The sequence below is a fragment of the Eulemur rufifrons genome, chromosome 20 (assembly GCF_041146395.1).
Source record: "Eulemur rufifrons isolate Redbay chromosome 20, OSU_ERuf_1, whole genome shotgun sequence".
NCBI classification, from domain to species: Eukaryota; Metazoa; Chordata; class Mammalia; order Primates; family Lemuridae; genus Eulemur; species Eulemur rufifrons.
The window spans coordinates 40,208,513-40,223,715 of NC_091002.1; the positions used below are offsets into that span (position 1 = coordinate 40,208,513).

General features: G+C 46.6%; 1 protein-coding gene and 1 long non-coding RNA gene across 3 annotated transcripts in view; one reads left to right on the forward strand and one right to left on the reverse strand.

Moving 5' to 3' along the window:
* The window catches only part of ZMYND8 (zinc finger MYND-type containing 8), a 113,260-nt gene extending 99,526 nt beyond the window's left edge, over positions 1-13,734 (reverse strand). The window contains exons 1-3 of one of the 2 annotated variants that reach the window (XM_069496091.1): positions 13,714-13,734; positions 12,844-13,076; positions 3,957-4,027 (exon numbers count right to left, since the gene is read on the reverse strand). In XM_069496091.1, coding sequence (XP_069352192.1) covers positions 3,957-4,027; positions 12,844-12,857 — 85 coding nt within the window. In that variant the 5' untranslated portion in view covers positions 12,858-13,076; positions 13,714-13,734. Of the gene's footprint in view, positions 1-3,956; positions 4,028-7,395; positions 7,479-7,920; positions 7,961-12,843; positions 13,077-13,713 lie in introns of those variants that run through there. The other variant, XM_069496092.1, reaches the window with a different exon arrangement.
* Positions 8,774-10,812, forward strand: LOC138400925 (uncharacterized). Its single transcript, XR_011236397.1, has 2 exons — positions 8,774-8,956; positions 9,216-10,812. It is a non-coding gene; the product is annotated as an uncharacterized lncRNA (long non-coding RNA).
* Positions 13,735-15,203: the final 1,469 nt, after the last annotated feature.

Sequence of the window (15,203 nt, forward strand, 5' to 3'; positions counted from 1 at the left end):
GAGGCGCCTAGAAGCGGGGTGAGGTGGTGTGTGCCTATAGTTCCAGATGCTCTTGAGCCTGTGGTGGGAAGATCATTGAGGCCAGGAGCATGTAGTGCACCATGATTGTGCCTGTGGACAGCCACTGCACTCCAGCCTGGACAACAGAGCAAGACCCCATTTCAAAAAAAAAAAAAGAGAGAAGGAACCTGCATTGACCCAGCAGCACAACAAATAAGGAAGTAAAAGGTCCTGACAACGGCTACGAACAAAATCAGAGTGATAAGGAACCTTCTGGATGCTGGAAATGTTCAATTATTTTGATCTGGGTCATGGTCCCAGGAGCGCATACATGTGTTAAAGTACACCCAACTGTACACTGTAGATCAGGTTAAAAATGTACTAGAAAATAGCAAATGAATGGAGGATGGTGGGAGCCAGCTTTCTTACTGGTGGGGTGGGAGGTTAGATAAGCAAGGAGAGAAGGCCAGAAAGATCCATGCCATAAAGGGTAAGAGTTGGAGACAAGTGTATGAACCCATGTTTAGCTAATTCAGACACAGACGGGTCCATGTGGAAATGCTTACAGATAAATACATGAGTATACACATTTCCTTGCTCTGTCAACTGAGAGAACCTAGAAGCAAACACATCCCAGTAGCAATGAGCACACCTAGTGCCCAGATCTTGGATTCTAATATATTCTCCAACAAAAGAAACCAAAGTCGCTGGAGAAATGGTTCATTTTAGGGCTGAGGCAGAACACATACAAGATGAGCCTGGGACATCTTACAGTGCCAGAAAGTAACAATGTGCTCAGTAAGTAAAGAAATAAACAAACCCACAGTGATGGGGTCTTTCAGAGGGACACAATGGCCACCGGGAAGAGCTCCCGACCGCCAAAGCTGGAACAACGTGAGCAATACAATAAACTGGTAGTATTGGATCATAACCCAAAGTGTAAAGTAACTGCCTTGAGTCCAGTAGAGACAAATACCCCGTATAGAAAAATTCCAAACAACGTATGTGGGTACTCTGCCCTCCAGGAGGGGGAGCACAACCCCTCACTCCTGACAAGTGGTGTGGGCCGCGCATTGTGACTTCCTTTCAAAGAGCACAGTACAGTGACCTCCAAGGGCAGGAGAAAAAAATTTAAAAAAAAAAAAAAAAAACAAAGAACACAGTATAGAAAGGGAAGAAACTTCTACCACAGCCAGGTGATCAAAAGTCAACATCAACAGGGACAGAGCCTACGTGCCTTTGATACGATGTAACGAAAATAGCCATTTAGCTCTGTGGTCTTCCACCCCAAGGCCCATTACACCACCGTCTTGTCATGAGAAATACATCAAACAAATCCCAACTGCAACATTCTACAAAACACCTGACCAGCACTCCCCAAAACTGTCAAGGTCATCAAAAACAGGAAGAGTCTGAGAAACTGTCACAGTCAAGAGGAGCCTAAGTAGACACGACAACTAAATGTAATGTGATATCTTAGTGGAAAAGGTAAGGGAATCGGCATGAAGCACGGTGTATACACACCCCTAACGACTGATTAATCGTGAGAAATACATCACACGAATGCACGACGCTAGTAACAGGGGACGCTAACACGGGAACTCTCTGCACGACCTTCACGACTTTGCTGAAAATCTAAAATGACTCGAAAATTAAGTTCATTTTTAAAAATATAGTAAAAAAATGACGGAATGACTCCTTCAGACTAGGTGGCCACCAAAAGCCTCTCTGAGGAGGCAACATCTGAGCCGAGTCTGAGCAAGAGAAACAGGCAGCCAGGCCCCAGGGCAAGGGACACGCAGGGGCTCCAAGGAGGAGCAGAGCAGGTGGCCAAGCGGAGTCAGGGGAGAAGAGGGACAAGGTGAACCGAAGGTCTCAAAGGACACGGAGGTGAAACGGGGCTGGCCTGGAGACAGGCCAGAGTGACTTCAGACCTGAGCTTAAGGTCACTGGAAGGAGTTGGCAAAATGACACAGGATCTGACCCACGTTTTGCAAGATCGTGCTGGCTGCTGTGGGCAGAGGATGGAAGTGGGGTGCATGAGAGAAGGGACGACAGTCACCCCAGAGCGGTCACGCTTCAGGCAGCAGAGAGGGGTGCCACCTGGTGAAGGGCTAGGAGCATCCAGAGGGTACAGAGGAAGATGAGGAGAGAGGTCTCCACGCACAGGTGGGGCCTGAGCAGGGCAGGCTTCCTGCCCTGGGTGACCATCCCCGACTCTGACCCTTGGGGAAAAGTCTCCACAACGAGGCTACGTGGCATCACAGGCGTGTCCAGGAAGGAAGCGGCTCTCAGTGCAATCCTGCTGTGCCACTTACTGCCCATGCGACACACGTTTCCTCATCTGCAAAGTGGGAAGGACGCCTACCCCGTAAGGGGATCAGAGTTCACCGAGAGAAAGTTCCCGGTAAGAGCAAGAGCCTTCATAAATGCTGTCAGCAAGTGCTATTTTTACAAGCCCAAGATGGAAGGAATCTTAGATAGAATCTAATCCAAGACCCCATTTCACAGATAGGAAAACAGAGGGACAGAGACAGGGTGTCCAAGCCCCCCGAGGAAAGTGAGTGGCAGAACAAGGACAAGACCCACCCCTCCTGACCCCCTCTCTCTGGGCTCTCTCTGCCCTGTCCCATTTCCTACTGGACCACAATCAATTCTGACCACATCAAGGGGCCAGGAAGTGGCCGAGTGGCATACGTTTCCCTCATCATCCACGGTCTCAAAACACCTCTGTGTGAAGGCACCTTCCTTGCTCAAAAGTCCCCCATGGCTCCCCTCTCCATCTGGGTACTAGAACCTCCTGCCATGAGGCAAGGGCAGCCCTCTGGCCCGGCCCACTCTCCTGGTCTCCTCCTCCCCCCGCTCCCCAGCCAGCCTGGCCTTCCCACGTGAGGTGCCTCCTCCTCTCCGAGCCCTGCCAGCGAGCAGCGGCCCCGCTCGCGTCCAAGGGCACAGCCTTAAACATCTGACCCCCAGCTTTGCCCAAAATGACATACTGTCTTACAAAATCCCTCACAACACTTTTTGCTTCAGACACCTTTAAGGAGTCACTTTTTGCAACACTCTAGCTAGATCAGAATCTTCTTCCCATAGGGTCTGCGATAACCCCCTCCTTCTAGATTTTTCCTCCTCCCTCGTCACCCTGAGCGCTGGGCTGTGTGCACTCGCTGACTTGTTGAAGGAATAAAAACACCTTGGTACACGCATTAAGTTTGGAGATGAGCCTTTTCATCAACCAAAGATATGGAAAATACTCCAGTAGCTCATTTTTAAAAGCACCCTGAAGGCAAAAGTGAGTAACTGCTTCCTTTTGGGAAGCCTCATAAAATCTCTCTCACGCAGACCAAATGCAAAGTACCAATCCCTCAATTAGAAGACACTGAGGAGTCTCCTACAGGCTTCTGAATAAAAACATAAACTGTGTTTGCCCTAATTTGCTACATTTTGAAATAAATGCAAACACCGGCCCCAGGATTCCAGAAAGCCCTGCATCTCCTTGTTAGCTCTAACCCGAGACCACCGTTTTCCAATGAAGTGGGCTGACTTCATCCCACTTCTTCGATTTGATTCCAAAGAGGCCTGTTGTTAAAATCAGAAAACTAGCAGCAGCTGGAGACTCCGGTTGCTTCCAGAACATGCTTCATTTAAATTCTGACTCCTGAAAGTCACCCTGTGGAGAGGTAGCCAGCCGCCCTCCGTCTTGACACACAAGTAAAATTTACTGTCAGGACGATTCCCGACAAGTCAGTACACCTACACAGACACGCAAGGGAAAGAAAATCAAGAGGAGGAGATTTCTCCATAAATTAGGTTCATCCATCAAAGGTCCTACACCAAAATCCGACGAGAGTTGCAACGTCAGCTCAGAGAGCCACACTTCACTGCTCTGCAACAACAAAAAGAAATTCCAATTTCCTCCTTAGCTCTTGAATAGATAATACAAGATTTTTACTCACCTTTGGAGCGAGTAGAGATATCCATGCCCTCTACCACCTCCTGTTCTGTTTTTATTTCCTCTTCAGCCAAGCTGAAACAGAGCAAATTATGTTCATGTTTAGGTAGGCTGAGAACGTGCCCCATGGGGGCAGCTGTTTGGAAGTTCTAGCAACAAACCCACCTTGAAGACATTCCCCCTTCCTTGTCCAGGGGTTGGGGAGGAAGAAACCCACACCTGATTTCAACAAAGCGTTCCAACTCCTAAAGGAGTGTTTTTAAAACACAAGGTTTTCCTTTTTTTTTAAGCCAAATTACTATTCCAGTTGTCATGCTACTGGGGGACGCAAAAGGCATTTTTTTAGACACACAATTACAATCTACCCCTGTGGGCCAATGAGAACCCAGGCTTCAAATAAACAAGTTTCTGACTGTTAACACCGGGTTCAAAAGCAGGCAGGTCGGAGGTGTATTGCAGAGTACCCAGACTTCTGATCTCTGAATTCTTCAAGCCAAAGAGTATTTCCCAGACCTCCCCTCTAAATCTTACAATTTTCCCAATGAGGCAGGAACATGAAAAAAAGATATGGGTTAAATTACAAAGCAGAAAAATACACCCAGGCAAGAAGCTAAAAACCCGGTCTTAAAACATTCAACCTAGAAGCATTTATCCCAAGAATTAAGATTGGGGTCTCCACACTTGCATCCCCTGAATGTTTCCTCTCTGTAACAGATGTCGCTTGCTATCACCTGGTGACTAATTATCCCCCACGACCAAAGTGGAATGAGGAAGGATTACTTAAAGGACACAGGGCTGAGAGTCAAGGGTTAGGGAGCAAAGAGAATAAAGCAGGTTTCTCTGCTGGCAAGGTCTGTCATCCAGAACTTTCTCCCCCTCTCGGCTGGAACTTGGGTTGAACAGAGAGCAGGTCGCTTCAGATCTTCCCCTCACAGATAACCTCACAAGCTAAACCAAAGGAAGAAATGAAGTTCTGCTTTTACAGGTGCAAATGGTTTGAGGTGCTAGAGCTTTCCAAAACATTCAGGCTGCAACTGAAGTGACAGGAATCTGAGCAATGGCTCTAGATGCAATGCCATCAGACTGTGGTTCAACGAGAAGAAACGGGTGCATCACCAATTGATATGGATGGAATTTTCCGTGTGGAAGACTCAAAGCCAGGACAGGAAGGAGGAGGCTGAGGAAGAGAGAATGTCCCATCTGTGTTTAGTGGTCTGGGACTGCAATGAGGCAAAAGACAAGTCCAAAAAGGCAGCCTCAGGCCTGGAACCTGAACCCCAGTGTAAGATGGAGATGTTTAGGAGAGTTCTGCATTGGTTGGGAGAAAAGGATTCAGGATGGGAGCTAGGGAGAAAGGAAAAATTTATACCCCAGAATTAAATTATAGGAGCTTGGAGGCCTCAGACTTAACTAGTCCCAGTAGAGAGAAGAAAAGAACGTAGTTAGGGTTTAAATCAGAATACTAACATGTTTAACATTCTGATATTGAACGCTGTCAACAATTTCATTTACACAGCATCTGTACAGAAAGCCTGTGACCAAAAAAAAAAAAAAAATGACCAAATAAATAACTGACATATTGTCATAAATGGTTTTCATCAGAAGAAAGCAGCCTGCTAAATTTAAACACTTCACTTATATGCAATAATACAACAGTGATTTATTGGAGGTGATTTTAGCACTAATACTTTCTACTCCAACTTAAGAGGAAAACATTCTCAACTCAGGAACGCCGCACTCTGCCTGGAACATACAAAGGTTGTCCAGCTGGATGCTGCTGATGAGTTCTTGCTTGGAGTGATTGGAAATAAATTTTCACAAAAAGCCCCATACAGCCCTCAGAGATGGGTAGATGGTTAACTTCAAAAGAACAAATAGCAACCTTGATCTTTATAGCAACTCGAATTCTGTTTCCCTCTTTAGCATGAAGTATATGAAATCCTAAACTTTTTGAAACCAATCCGGTATTTTCAGTGGTAGAAAAAAATGCTAATCTGTGATCCAACCAAAATGTACAGTGGTGAAGGAAACAATTATGCATAACCGAGCCAAAAAAAACCCACTTGAAGGATTTCTGCAGCTGAAAACATTCAAAGGTGTATTGATCTTGAGGGAAGGCTGCATTCACGAGAACAATTATTTGGCTTGTAACAGCCTAGAGGAGCTGAATACTTCAGGCAGGAATGCTGAGAGGCGAAGAAAATGCAAACGAGTTATGTGGTGGCTATTTGCTGCCGAGTTTAAGATAATTCTGGAGCAGAAAAGAGAGGGAGGAAAAAGTTAAGCTGTTTTATCTTTCCAAGTATTACAAGTGGGCACCATTATCACCTAACTTTAGCAATAGCACCACCACTTTATAGCCCAGGATTTCAAGCACAACAATTTAAGAAAACCATCTTTTTCACAGATCAGCAAGCTATCCTTTCAAAAGGAACCCGTGCACCCACATGCATGCATGCACGCACACGCGTGCACACACACACACACACAAACACACACATACACACACACACATACACATCTTGTATTTGACTAAAGGAAATTGCAGTGTCTATGCATTAGAAGAGAGGGGGGGAAAAAAAACTTCATTTACAAAAGCAAAGACCAGAATGCAAAATTAGTCATTTTGAATAGCCACATCTAAAGGGACTTCCTTTTTTCTACACCACTAATCTCTCTCTCCCCCCCCCCTTCTTTTTTTGGTTTAGTGTTAAGAACAAGTATATTATTAGGGGGGGAAAGAACTATGAATATTACATCAAAAGTGGTAGCAACAAAAGATTTGTACCTGTCTGAACGCCCCACAGATGTTGGTCAATTTTAGGTTAAGAACTATTCAGTCATTTGGGAGGGGATAAAAAAGTCAAATAATAATTCTTAAAAAGAAAAGGCAACTACATCTGGAAAAAATACTTTGAACTTCTATCATTAACACAGCAAGGTCTTAGAAAATAGACAGCTTCTCTCCTTCCATATCTGCTAGCTTCCAGCAACCCTGATCATTTAAATCAAAAACAATGAGACAAACATGCCCTTGTTTCAAACTGACATTACTTTTTTTCTTCTTTAAAGGTCTGTTGAGGAGACTAGACTCCCCTCCCCCCTAAGAAATGGGTAAAAATTAGCTGAAAACCAAACAACAGCCTCTCACCCCAACAGGAAAATACACTATCAACTAGTTATGTACATTGTATACACTACCACCACCACTTACACTCACATTTACCCAAGTCACTTGCCTGTGGATTTCACAAACTGACACGTTTCAGGCAATTCAGAGAAGAAATAATAGTGCCTACAAACACAACCAAGACCATCCCATCTAGTACCAAAAAGAATAAAGATTTCTCCCCCAATGCATGAGCAAGAAAGCCTTACGCTTACTTCTTATCCTGTATGCACTGAAAAAAGAGCAATTAAAAGTTGCAGATGAACTGCTGCACCTCCAGGATGCTTTAAGCCTTCTGATTATTAATTCTGAAGACTCAGGGCTGGTCCGTAATTCCCAGGAATCTCATCCCCAACACTTGTAAAAGAGAGAGAAAAAGAAAAGAAAAAGCATCTAGTTTTGAAAGAAAAATGCCTGGATACACAATGCCCAGATATTTCTATTCCCCAAGTGCCCCATGCCCCTACTGACTTTTAACGAAGAATATCTAAACCCATCTAGAATATACAACCAACATGCACAAGACTCTGGTTCTACAGATGAGGATCATCTCACAACAATTCAAGAATCATGCATCATTCGAAAGGACTTTTCCTGGTTTTTACTTTCATTCAAAATACCCAAATGGTCCAGGCTGTAAGAAATAATCCCCAAGGCATAACATCTTCCTCTTCCAGATAACAAAATAGTTAACATCAAAATAAAAAACCATGCTTCCCTAAATCTGCAATTAATTTTTTAAGAAATTTGGGAGGGGGGGAGGGAATGGTTAGCAGAGCAGCTTTATATAAGCACTCACCTAAAACAGGCAGAGTCATCGGTAGCTAAGCTATTTATGCAGGATTCTTAAAATGGCGTCTGGCAACACTGCCTCATTCCTGTATTGAAGCTAAAATGGTAGCAGTTTGTTCAATAGCTGTAGCTCTTGTTTAAGCAGCCCTGCTAGTTTCAAAGCCACCTTCCTAAATATCAGAACTAGGAAAAGCTCAACCAAGGGATACCAACAATCCAACGTTTAGAAGCTTAAAAAAAATCTGCAATGACAAGGAGAGTTTGTGAAGTCACAGGTTCGTAAGGAAAAGCCTTCCCTTTTAGATCCTGAGCCTTCAACATGAGGCTCTGTGATGAGGCCCCAATGCCCTCAAATTAGGTGGGTAGAAGGTTAGGAATTCTGCAGCCCCGTGGCATAAAATGCAGACAGACAGGTGTCTGTGCAAACACAAAAATGTTCCAAGGGAGCAGGCTGGGGTGGTGTGCGGGGTGGAGAGGAAGCCTGTTCCCCCTTCTCAGTCTATTAGAAACCAGCTTTGCATCCATACCAAAAAGGAGCTAGGTAAAATGAAAGTGCTTCAAGAACAGCAGGCATCTGAAAAGCCAAGCTAAAGGGCTGCACCTCAGTCTGAGGCCAAGGTAAAATAAAAGGGCTGTTTATAAGCCTGAAAACAGCCACCAAATACCCAGCCCTCTGAAGCAGCCAGTCCTAAGACAGTTAACATCAAGGAAAGACAATCCGAGTCTGCAGAGGAGAAACACAAGTAAAACATTCCCCTATCCAATGCACAGGATACTCACAAATTAGATTTTTGTCCACTCCCAACAGAGCCCTGAGAATTAACAATGGGTTTTGCAAAACCCGCTTTTAGAGGCCGAACTAACAGCCTCATAGTGGATAATGTAATTTACTGTTACAGGTCTGAGAACTGGCCTCAGAACTCCTCTGGTGCTGGGAGTGGGGAGTTTCAAGGTGACTGCTTTTTAGCTTCAGGGGAGAAAGGAGGGCACGGTGCCCAAGGCCATGCCAGGGCAAGGACGGGCTACTGGCCCTGCGCCGGCCAGTAGGTAGGTAGCCGTGATGAGGGTGGGGGGTGGCAGCCCCCTGGCTGCGGAGCTGGAGTCCGCACTGCCTGCTTGTTTGTCTGCAAGGAGAGCAGGGAGGGGGGAAGGGCAACCACAGTCTTAGCAACCTGAAGCCAAGGGTGAGTCCTCACTCATTTTTGCATTTTAACAGCAACCAAAGGGCCTCTAAAATTATTCCCTTTTTAAATCTCTGCCGTGGGGTGGTGAAGGCCCCTTTGAATGTACCCTTCTTTTCAGGGTCAACTAGAGGCAAAGCTAGATCTAGGGCTCCCAGGCTGACAAACGTCTGTTGCCTCTGCCACAAGAGAGAGAAGGGGAAAGAGGGCAAAAGAAACAAAGAGATCACATATTGGAAGTGGCTGGACTTTTAAAAACCTACCTTTGCCTTCAGGGTTTTCTAGGTGATTGTCACCCTGCAAGTGTTTTCCCCTCCACTATGACCTGGTGCAGTTTCCCCACCATTTCTCCCAGGGAAAGAAAAGGGGGAATGTTTTGTTTAAAAGAAAAGGGGTTACAAGAAAGAAAGGAAAAAAAGCTATTGTTTTCATCCCTAATTTATAATCCAAGAGGCCCCATTGTTTCTTTCTTTCTGACTCAAATCTTTGAGCTGTTAATTATAAAAGTAACTGGACTTGGCTCCAACAGGCTAACTATGTTCATGCTCAGCAATTAGAAAAACTCTGTAGAAAGTTTACGGAGTGATTATATATAATTAATTCCTAGTTACAGACTGAACACTGACCACTTTCTGGAGCTAATAAAAGCAGTTACTCCCCCTCCCCCACGTGAACGCCACTTAATTTCCCAAAGCAGAAAGTGAATCCATCCTGGAGGGTCTTGAAGGAAAAAAAAAAAAAGAGGAATCAAAAGCTCCAGTGTGTCTGTGTTTGTTCCTTGCAGCTGTGCATCCTCTTTGGGGACTGAGGCGGCAGAAGGAAAAAGGAAAACAGCCCAATGTTCTGTTCCCCCCTGTGCAATTTACAAACGTGGCAGAAGAGAACATTCTACCTTGATGAGAAAAAGAAAGGGGGGGAGGGGAGATGCCCTAGGAACAGAATGTAGGAGACTCTTCAGCTTGGCAGATCTGCTTTTCCTAAAAGGAACAAAGATGGTAGAAATTTCCAGAAGGCCCATTCTCAGTCCAGCCACTGCAATTGTCAATCTTTAACCTTTCCTCCAAGTCTATTGGTTCAAAAGCTACACAGAGGAGCCCCATTGGGCTGCTTTGTGAGCCAGCACTGCTGTCCCTACCTAGTCCTGCTGCAATGCAGACATTTTTTTTTTTTTTTTCCCCTTTAGTTGAACTGGACAATAATGCTACTTTGAAAGCAATTAACTTTTTACAGACCCATGCTTGGTGGTGGCCACAGTACCAGAGGAAAAGTGGCTAGCTTGGTCCAGGGCAGGGAACTTGCTGGGGCTGCACATTTGAAAACAGATCTTGGCTTTCCAAACCTGTGGGAGCCATTTTAATGAAAGCTTTTGGAGGACAAATGCCTTGCCCTTAAGTTCCCTTCCAGCCCAACAAACACAGTATTATGCAAACGTTGAAGGCACCAAACCAGGAGTCTTGTGATTAGATATTGCTTCTAGGAAGGCCACAAGAACCTCAATATGTAATTTCCATTTACAGCAAGGAGATAAGAACAAAGAAATAGCTGAGTGTCCGAACTTACTTGTGTGGGGTAGAGGCACTGTTCAGTTTTAAGTATATAACATCATTAACTGCCTGCACTTTTACTCTAAGAAGCTGGCCTACCTTACACAGACTTTTCTCAACTTAGAATTTGGTACATTTCTCCTGATTAAACGAACCTTTTTCCAAGTGGTGTCAAAAGGTGGGTTGCTGGACACTACTTTAAAAGAAAAAAGATTACTGACTCCACAAAGTTGGCATAACACAGCAATTGAATAATATATTTCCAGCTTTTACAGCCATGCCGGATTGGTCTCCAAGCTGGAAATTTATGTAGTGAACTTCTGGGGAAATTCTGAAGGTAATGCTAAACAAGAGTCTACTTTCTCCACTTTTAAATTCTAGCCATAGCATTAAGAGATCAGGGGAAATGTAAAAAGTGAGAAATAAATCATATGTAAGGCTAGCGTGCGTACAGGTGTGTGGGTCAGGCTTGGAAAAAGGCTGAATCTGTTGGTCAGTGAGTCCTGAATCAAACCAAGTTTGGTGGTAGATGAGATTTTACACTGTATGTGAAGTATCCTAAAACATAAGTACTGACACCACCACCCCCAACACACACCACCACCACCAGCTCCTCCCCCACCGATGTTTTTAGGGCTCTGTGCCTCTAAGAACAAGCAGTTTCATTACATTTCACAGGCAGATCACCTACCCACAGTTCTAATAACCAAACAAACCCCATTAAAGGTCCAGAGTCAAGTCACAATGAACTGAACATTTCTCCCCTGGCTGAGGGTAAACAGGAAGTGTAATCTTCAATCCTAGCTGCAGGTTATCAGGAAAAACAGTGGATTCAAACAGTCACCTAAAATCAAGACACTCTTTAAAAAGCCCTTATTTTGTTCCTGCAAATGAAGCCCCCAACTGCAGTAGCCAAGACCCCCTATTACAAACAGACCCCAAATGTTCGCAAAACTCTTTCTACATGGTCACAGAGGAAATGGATTGCTTTACTTACCCAACAAATGTTCAAGCAACCGTCTCATTTTTCCACAGTTAGGAAGAGAGAACAGGCTGGCAGATTTGGGACTTGATCAAAAAGGAAATTTTTTTAAACAGTTACATGGTATTATTAAAAACACACACAACAACAACACCACAACCCAACAACTGACTATGGAATGCTGTCATGAGCCACAGCCATGATTTTATTTCCCCTGCACTCTATCACACAGGACAGAGGATACAATGTGAAAGGGGGGGGTAGGAAAATGAAAACAAGGATAAAAGATAACATTAGTTCATTGAAATCATGCAAGAGTAGAAAGCTAAGGGATTCAAAGAGTCCTCAGATTTTTGTTTGCAGGATGTTGTCCAAGATCTCTCCCCCACCACCACCGCCCCTTAATCCCCATCCCTACTCCAAAAACTTCCTCCAAAGCCTAGAAAACACTTTCACAAACATTTGCTGGCTGTAGGCTGGCTTGCAGAAGAACACTCTGTATCAACCCAAGTCAGGAAAAAGGCTGAACAATTGTAGTTTCAAGTGAAGAAGCCCTGTAGGATGAGAAAAGACCATGTACAGACACCACCACCCACCTAGGCCCAGGAGCCAGACTCTCCCCTTAGCACTGCTCTGCTGAGGGCTGGGTTCTTTTGCAAACACACGTCCTCTCTTGTCAGAACTTAGTCCAGACTTCCCAGAACCTCTCTGGAGAGGCCGACTTGCCTGCTCTGCTGTCTGCCATGAGCTCTCCTTGGAGAGGAGCCTGCCTGCTCCTTACCTTCCATTTTCTTCCCCCAGCAGGCATGTGGCACAAGAGAAGACAATAGTGCAGGGGAGGGGGGGACTGCTCAGAGAGAGGGAGAGAGAGAGAGAGAGAGGAAGAGAGAGGGAAGAGGGGGAAAAAAGGAGAAAGGGGGGGAAAAAAGCTTCTTTTTTGGCATACCAGGATCTAGCTTCAAACTATTCCAGAAACACCATGCCCTGGTGGAATAAAAGGTGTGCCAGGCCCTTGCCAGTTTGCAAAATCAAGCTATGGCTAATGGCTACTTAGCCATGTGACCCAAGAAAGCAAAAAAATTCTCTCTAAACAGTTCCAAGTTAACATAAGTGCTCTGGGGGTGAGTGTGGCACGGCCAGCCACAGAGAAATCACACTGCTCGCCCACAATTCGGATGTCTCAGAGGGAGGGGGGAAAAAGATGGTTAAAAAGTCGAGCTTACCTCTGTGGATGCATTGTTAACACTGTGTAATGTCAATACTTATAAAACATGGAGGACAGGCTCCTAGTTCTCACAGAAAAAGGGTTTGGCACTTCGGCTGATGATCTGGCCGCCTAATAAAAGCTCATCCCCGATTGGCTGCCCCGGCAAATCCGAGTGTAAAGCCGCCCCGGATTGGCTGAAACACTTCCTGAGCGATTATCTTTGTGAGGCTCGGGTGAGCAAGAGCCATCCTGTGCATAGAAAAAGACAGGCTAAGCTAGGCCTTTTGCAGCAAGAAAAACTTGGGAAAGGGGCCCCCGCACGCACTTCTCCCACACCCTGGCTAGATTTCCCGGCACGGGCAAACCAGTGCAGCCAGCCTGACCTGCTCCAGCAAAGCCTGAGGCCCGGATGCCCCTGGGAAGAGGGTTTCTGGGGTGGGCTGAAGGGCTCACCCTCACCTGCCCCCGCAGAAGCGGCCCCTTTCTAAGGAGGAAGGCTAGCCCTCTTCTAGAACAGCCAGCAGAGTGGCTGTCCAAGGGGAAGGGGAAGATGGGGAGCGGGGAGCCCCAGGGAGGAGGCCAAGGGGGCAAGCAGGAGGGCCTGGGCCAGGCCTCTGAGCAGCTGGGCTTCCCCAGGCAGCACAGGAGGCCCCAGCAACGCCGCAGAGAGCAGCCTGGCTTCCCCGAGCAAAGAGGAGTCGCGCAGCTGAGGGGAGGAGGGGAGCAGAGTGGTCAAGTTTGCATAGTCATTGTCAAAATGCCTCCTGGAAAAGCAGGCCAGGGAGCCATTAGCCTCTCGCCCCCCTCGGACAGTCCTCAAAGGAAAACCAAAATGGGTTCCTGCCTCCCTGCCAAGATGCCAAGGGGGGCCCCTCTCGGTCCTTACCCTAAGAAAAGCCAAATGCGCTCCTAGCAGGCCACATGCCTGGATCTACCAACTTCCCGGCCCCTCCCCCACCGCGAGGCCTGCTAAACCTGTCAGTTAAACAAAAATCTGACTTCCGTATTAGTCTGCGATGCCTTCAGCTTCCTGCCTGTTAACCCTCTCTCGGACTCGGGGCCTGGCTGGGAAAAAACTGGGCCCTGAGATCACAGAAAAGGCCTGTGGAAAAATACCAGCTGCAGCTCTCCCGGCAGATGCAGAAAGAGAGAGAGGAGCCGCTGTCTCTCGCCTTTGCTTCCCAAGGAGGCGTGTACCTTCTGAATCCAGGGCACAGGCAGTGCCTCTCGGGCTGAGAAGCCATTGAAATCCGGAGGGAGGGAGAGACATGGCAAACCCAGCGAGGAAACAAGAAGCCCCATTATTAGTCAGGCCTACACCCACAGGTTAGCCCTTCCTGCCACAGCCATCCCCTCGTGTGTGTGCTTGGGGAACCAGGCTCTCCGTGGTGGGCAGACAAATCCCATGAGCTTCACAAGGATTCCTGCTTCCATTTCTTCCCACAGAGGACGGCTTCTTTTCGTCCCCTAAGGCAGATGGAACAGCTATGTCACACACAACCCTACGCTTGGCACCCCCTCCCCTGTGGCCCCCATCTCTGGCGCTGCTCCCCAGTAAAATATTAACTAGTTGTTCAGAGCTGCTTATAATTCTACCCATTTCCATAGTATCGGGAGGTCTTTGCCTGTTTCCTCCCTAAAGCTGCCTTTGTAGTTGGTCTGTACCCAGAGAAAGAAAAGGCAAATCGAAAAGGACCTTAAAATGTCCAAGTTTGCTTTCTTTCCTCCTTCTTTTTTAAAAGACAAGGTGCTTTAATTAATGAGATTTCTTAAAACAGCAAGCTGGAACAACAGAGGCTAAGTAAACACCATTCTTTAGAGGCTGGAGAACGCTTCCCGAGTTGAGGGGGCCATATGCCAGGAGGTAAAACTATGGAGCAATAAAGTCTCCCCTCTCCTCCTAAAATTAGGACTTGTGGGCTTTCGTGTCCCACACTGTTCCCACAAAGAAAACAAGGAGCTGATGGCTTGCCCTCCCTGCAACCCCCTCTCCCCCACGGACAACAGATGCCCACTGCGTGTACGTAAATTCCTCCTGGCTGGGACTCCTATATCAACAGACTCGGGACCGAGCCAGGAATCCAAACACGCCGCGCTGCAAGAGCAGCGCCCAGGCTTTATAGTTGTTAAGGCTGCCCAGGCAAGATGCGGGGAGGGACAACTCCACGGCCACCAGGCCAGACAAAGGTCCAGCACTCAGGACAACAGGCCTGGGCCTGACCAGAAGGGAGGGGCCTGGTTTTCCTGGGGGTGGAAACCTATACAGGGAGACCACATGGGGGACAAGGGACAGAGGCCACAGCTGACCAGCCTGTGCCACCCCCCCAGTTGTGTGGGCACCGGACCATATGGATACTGTTCGTTTCCACGGATGTT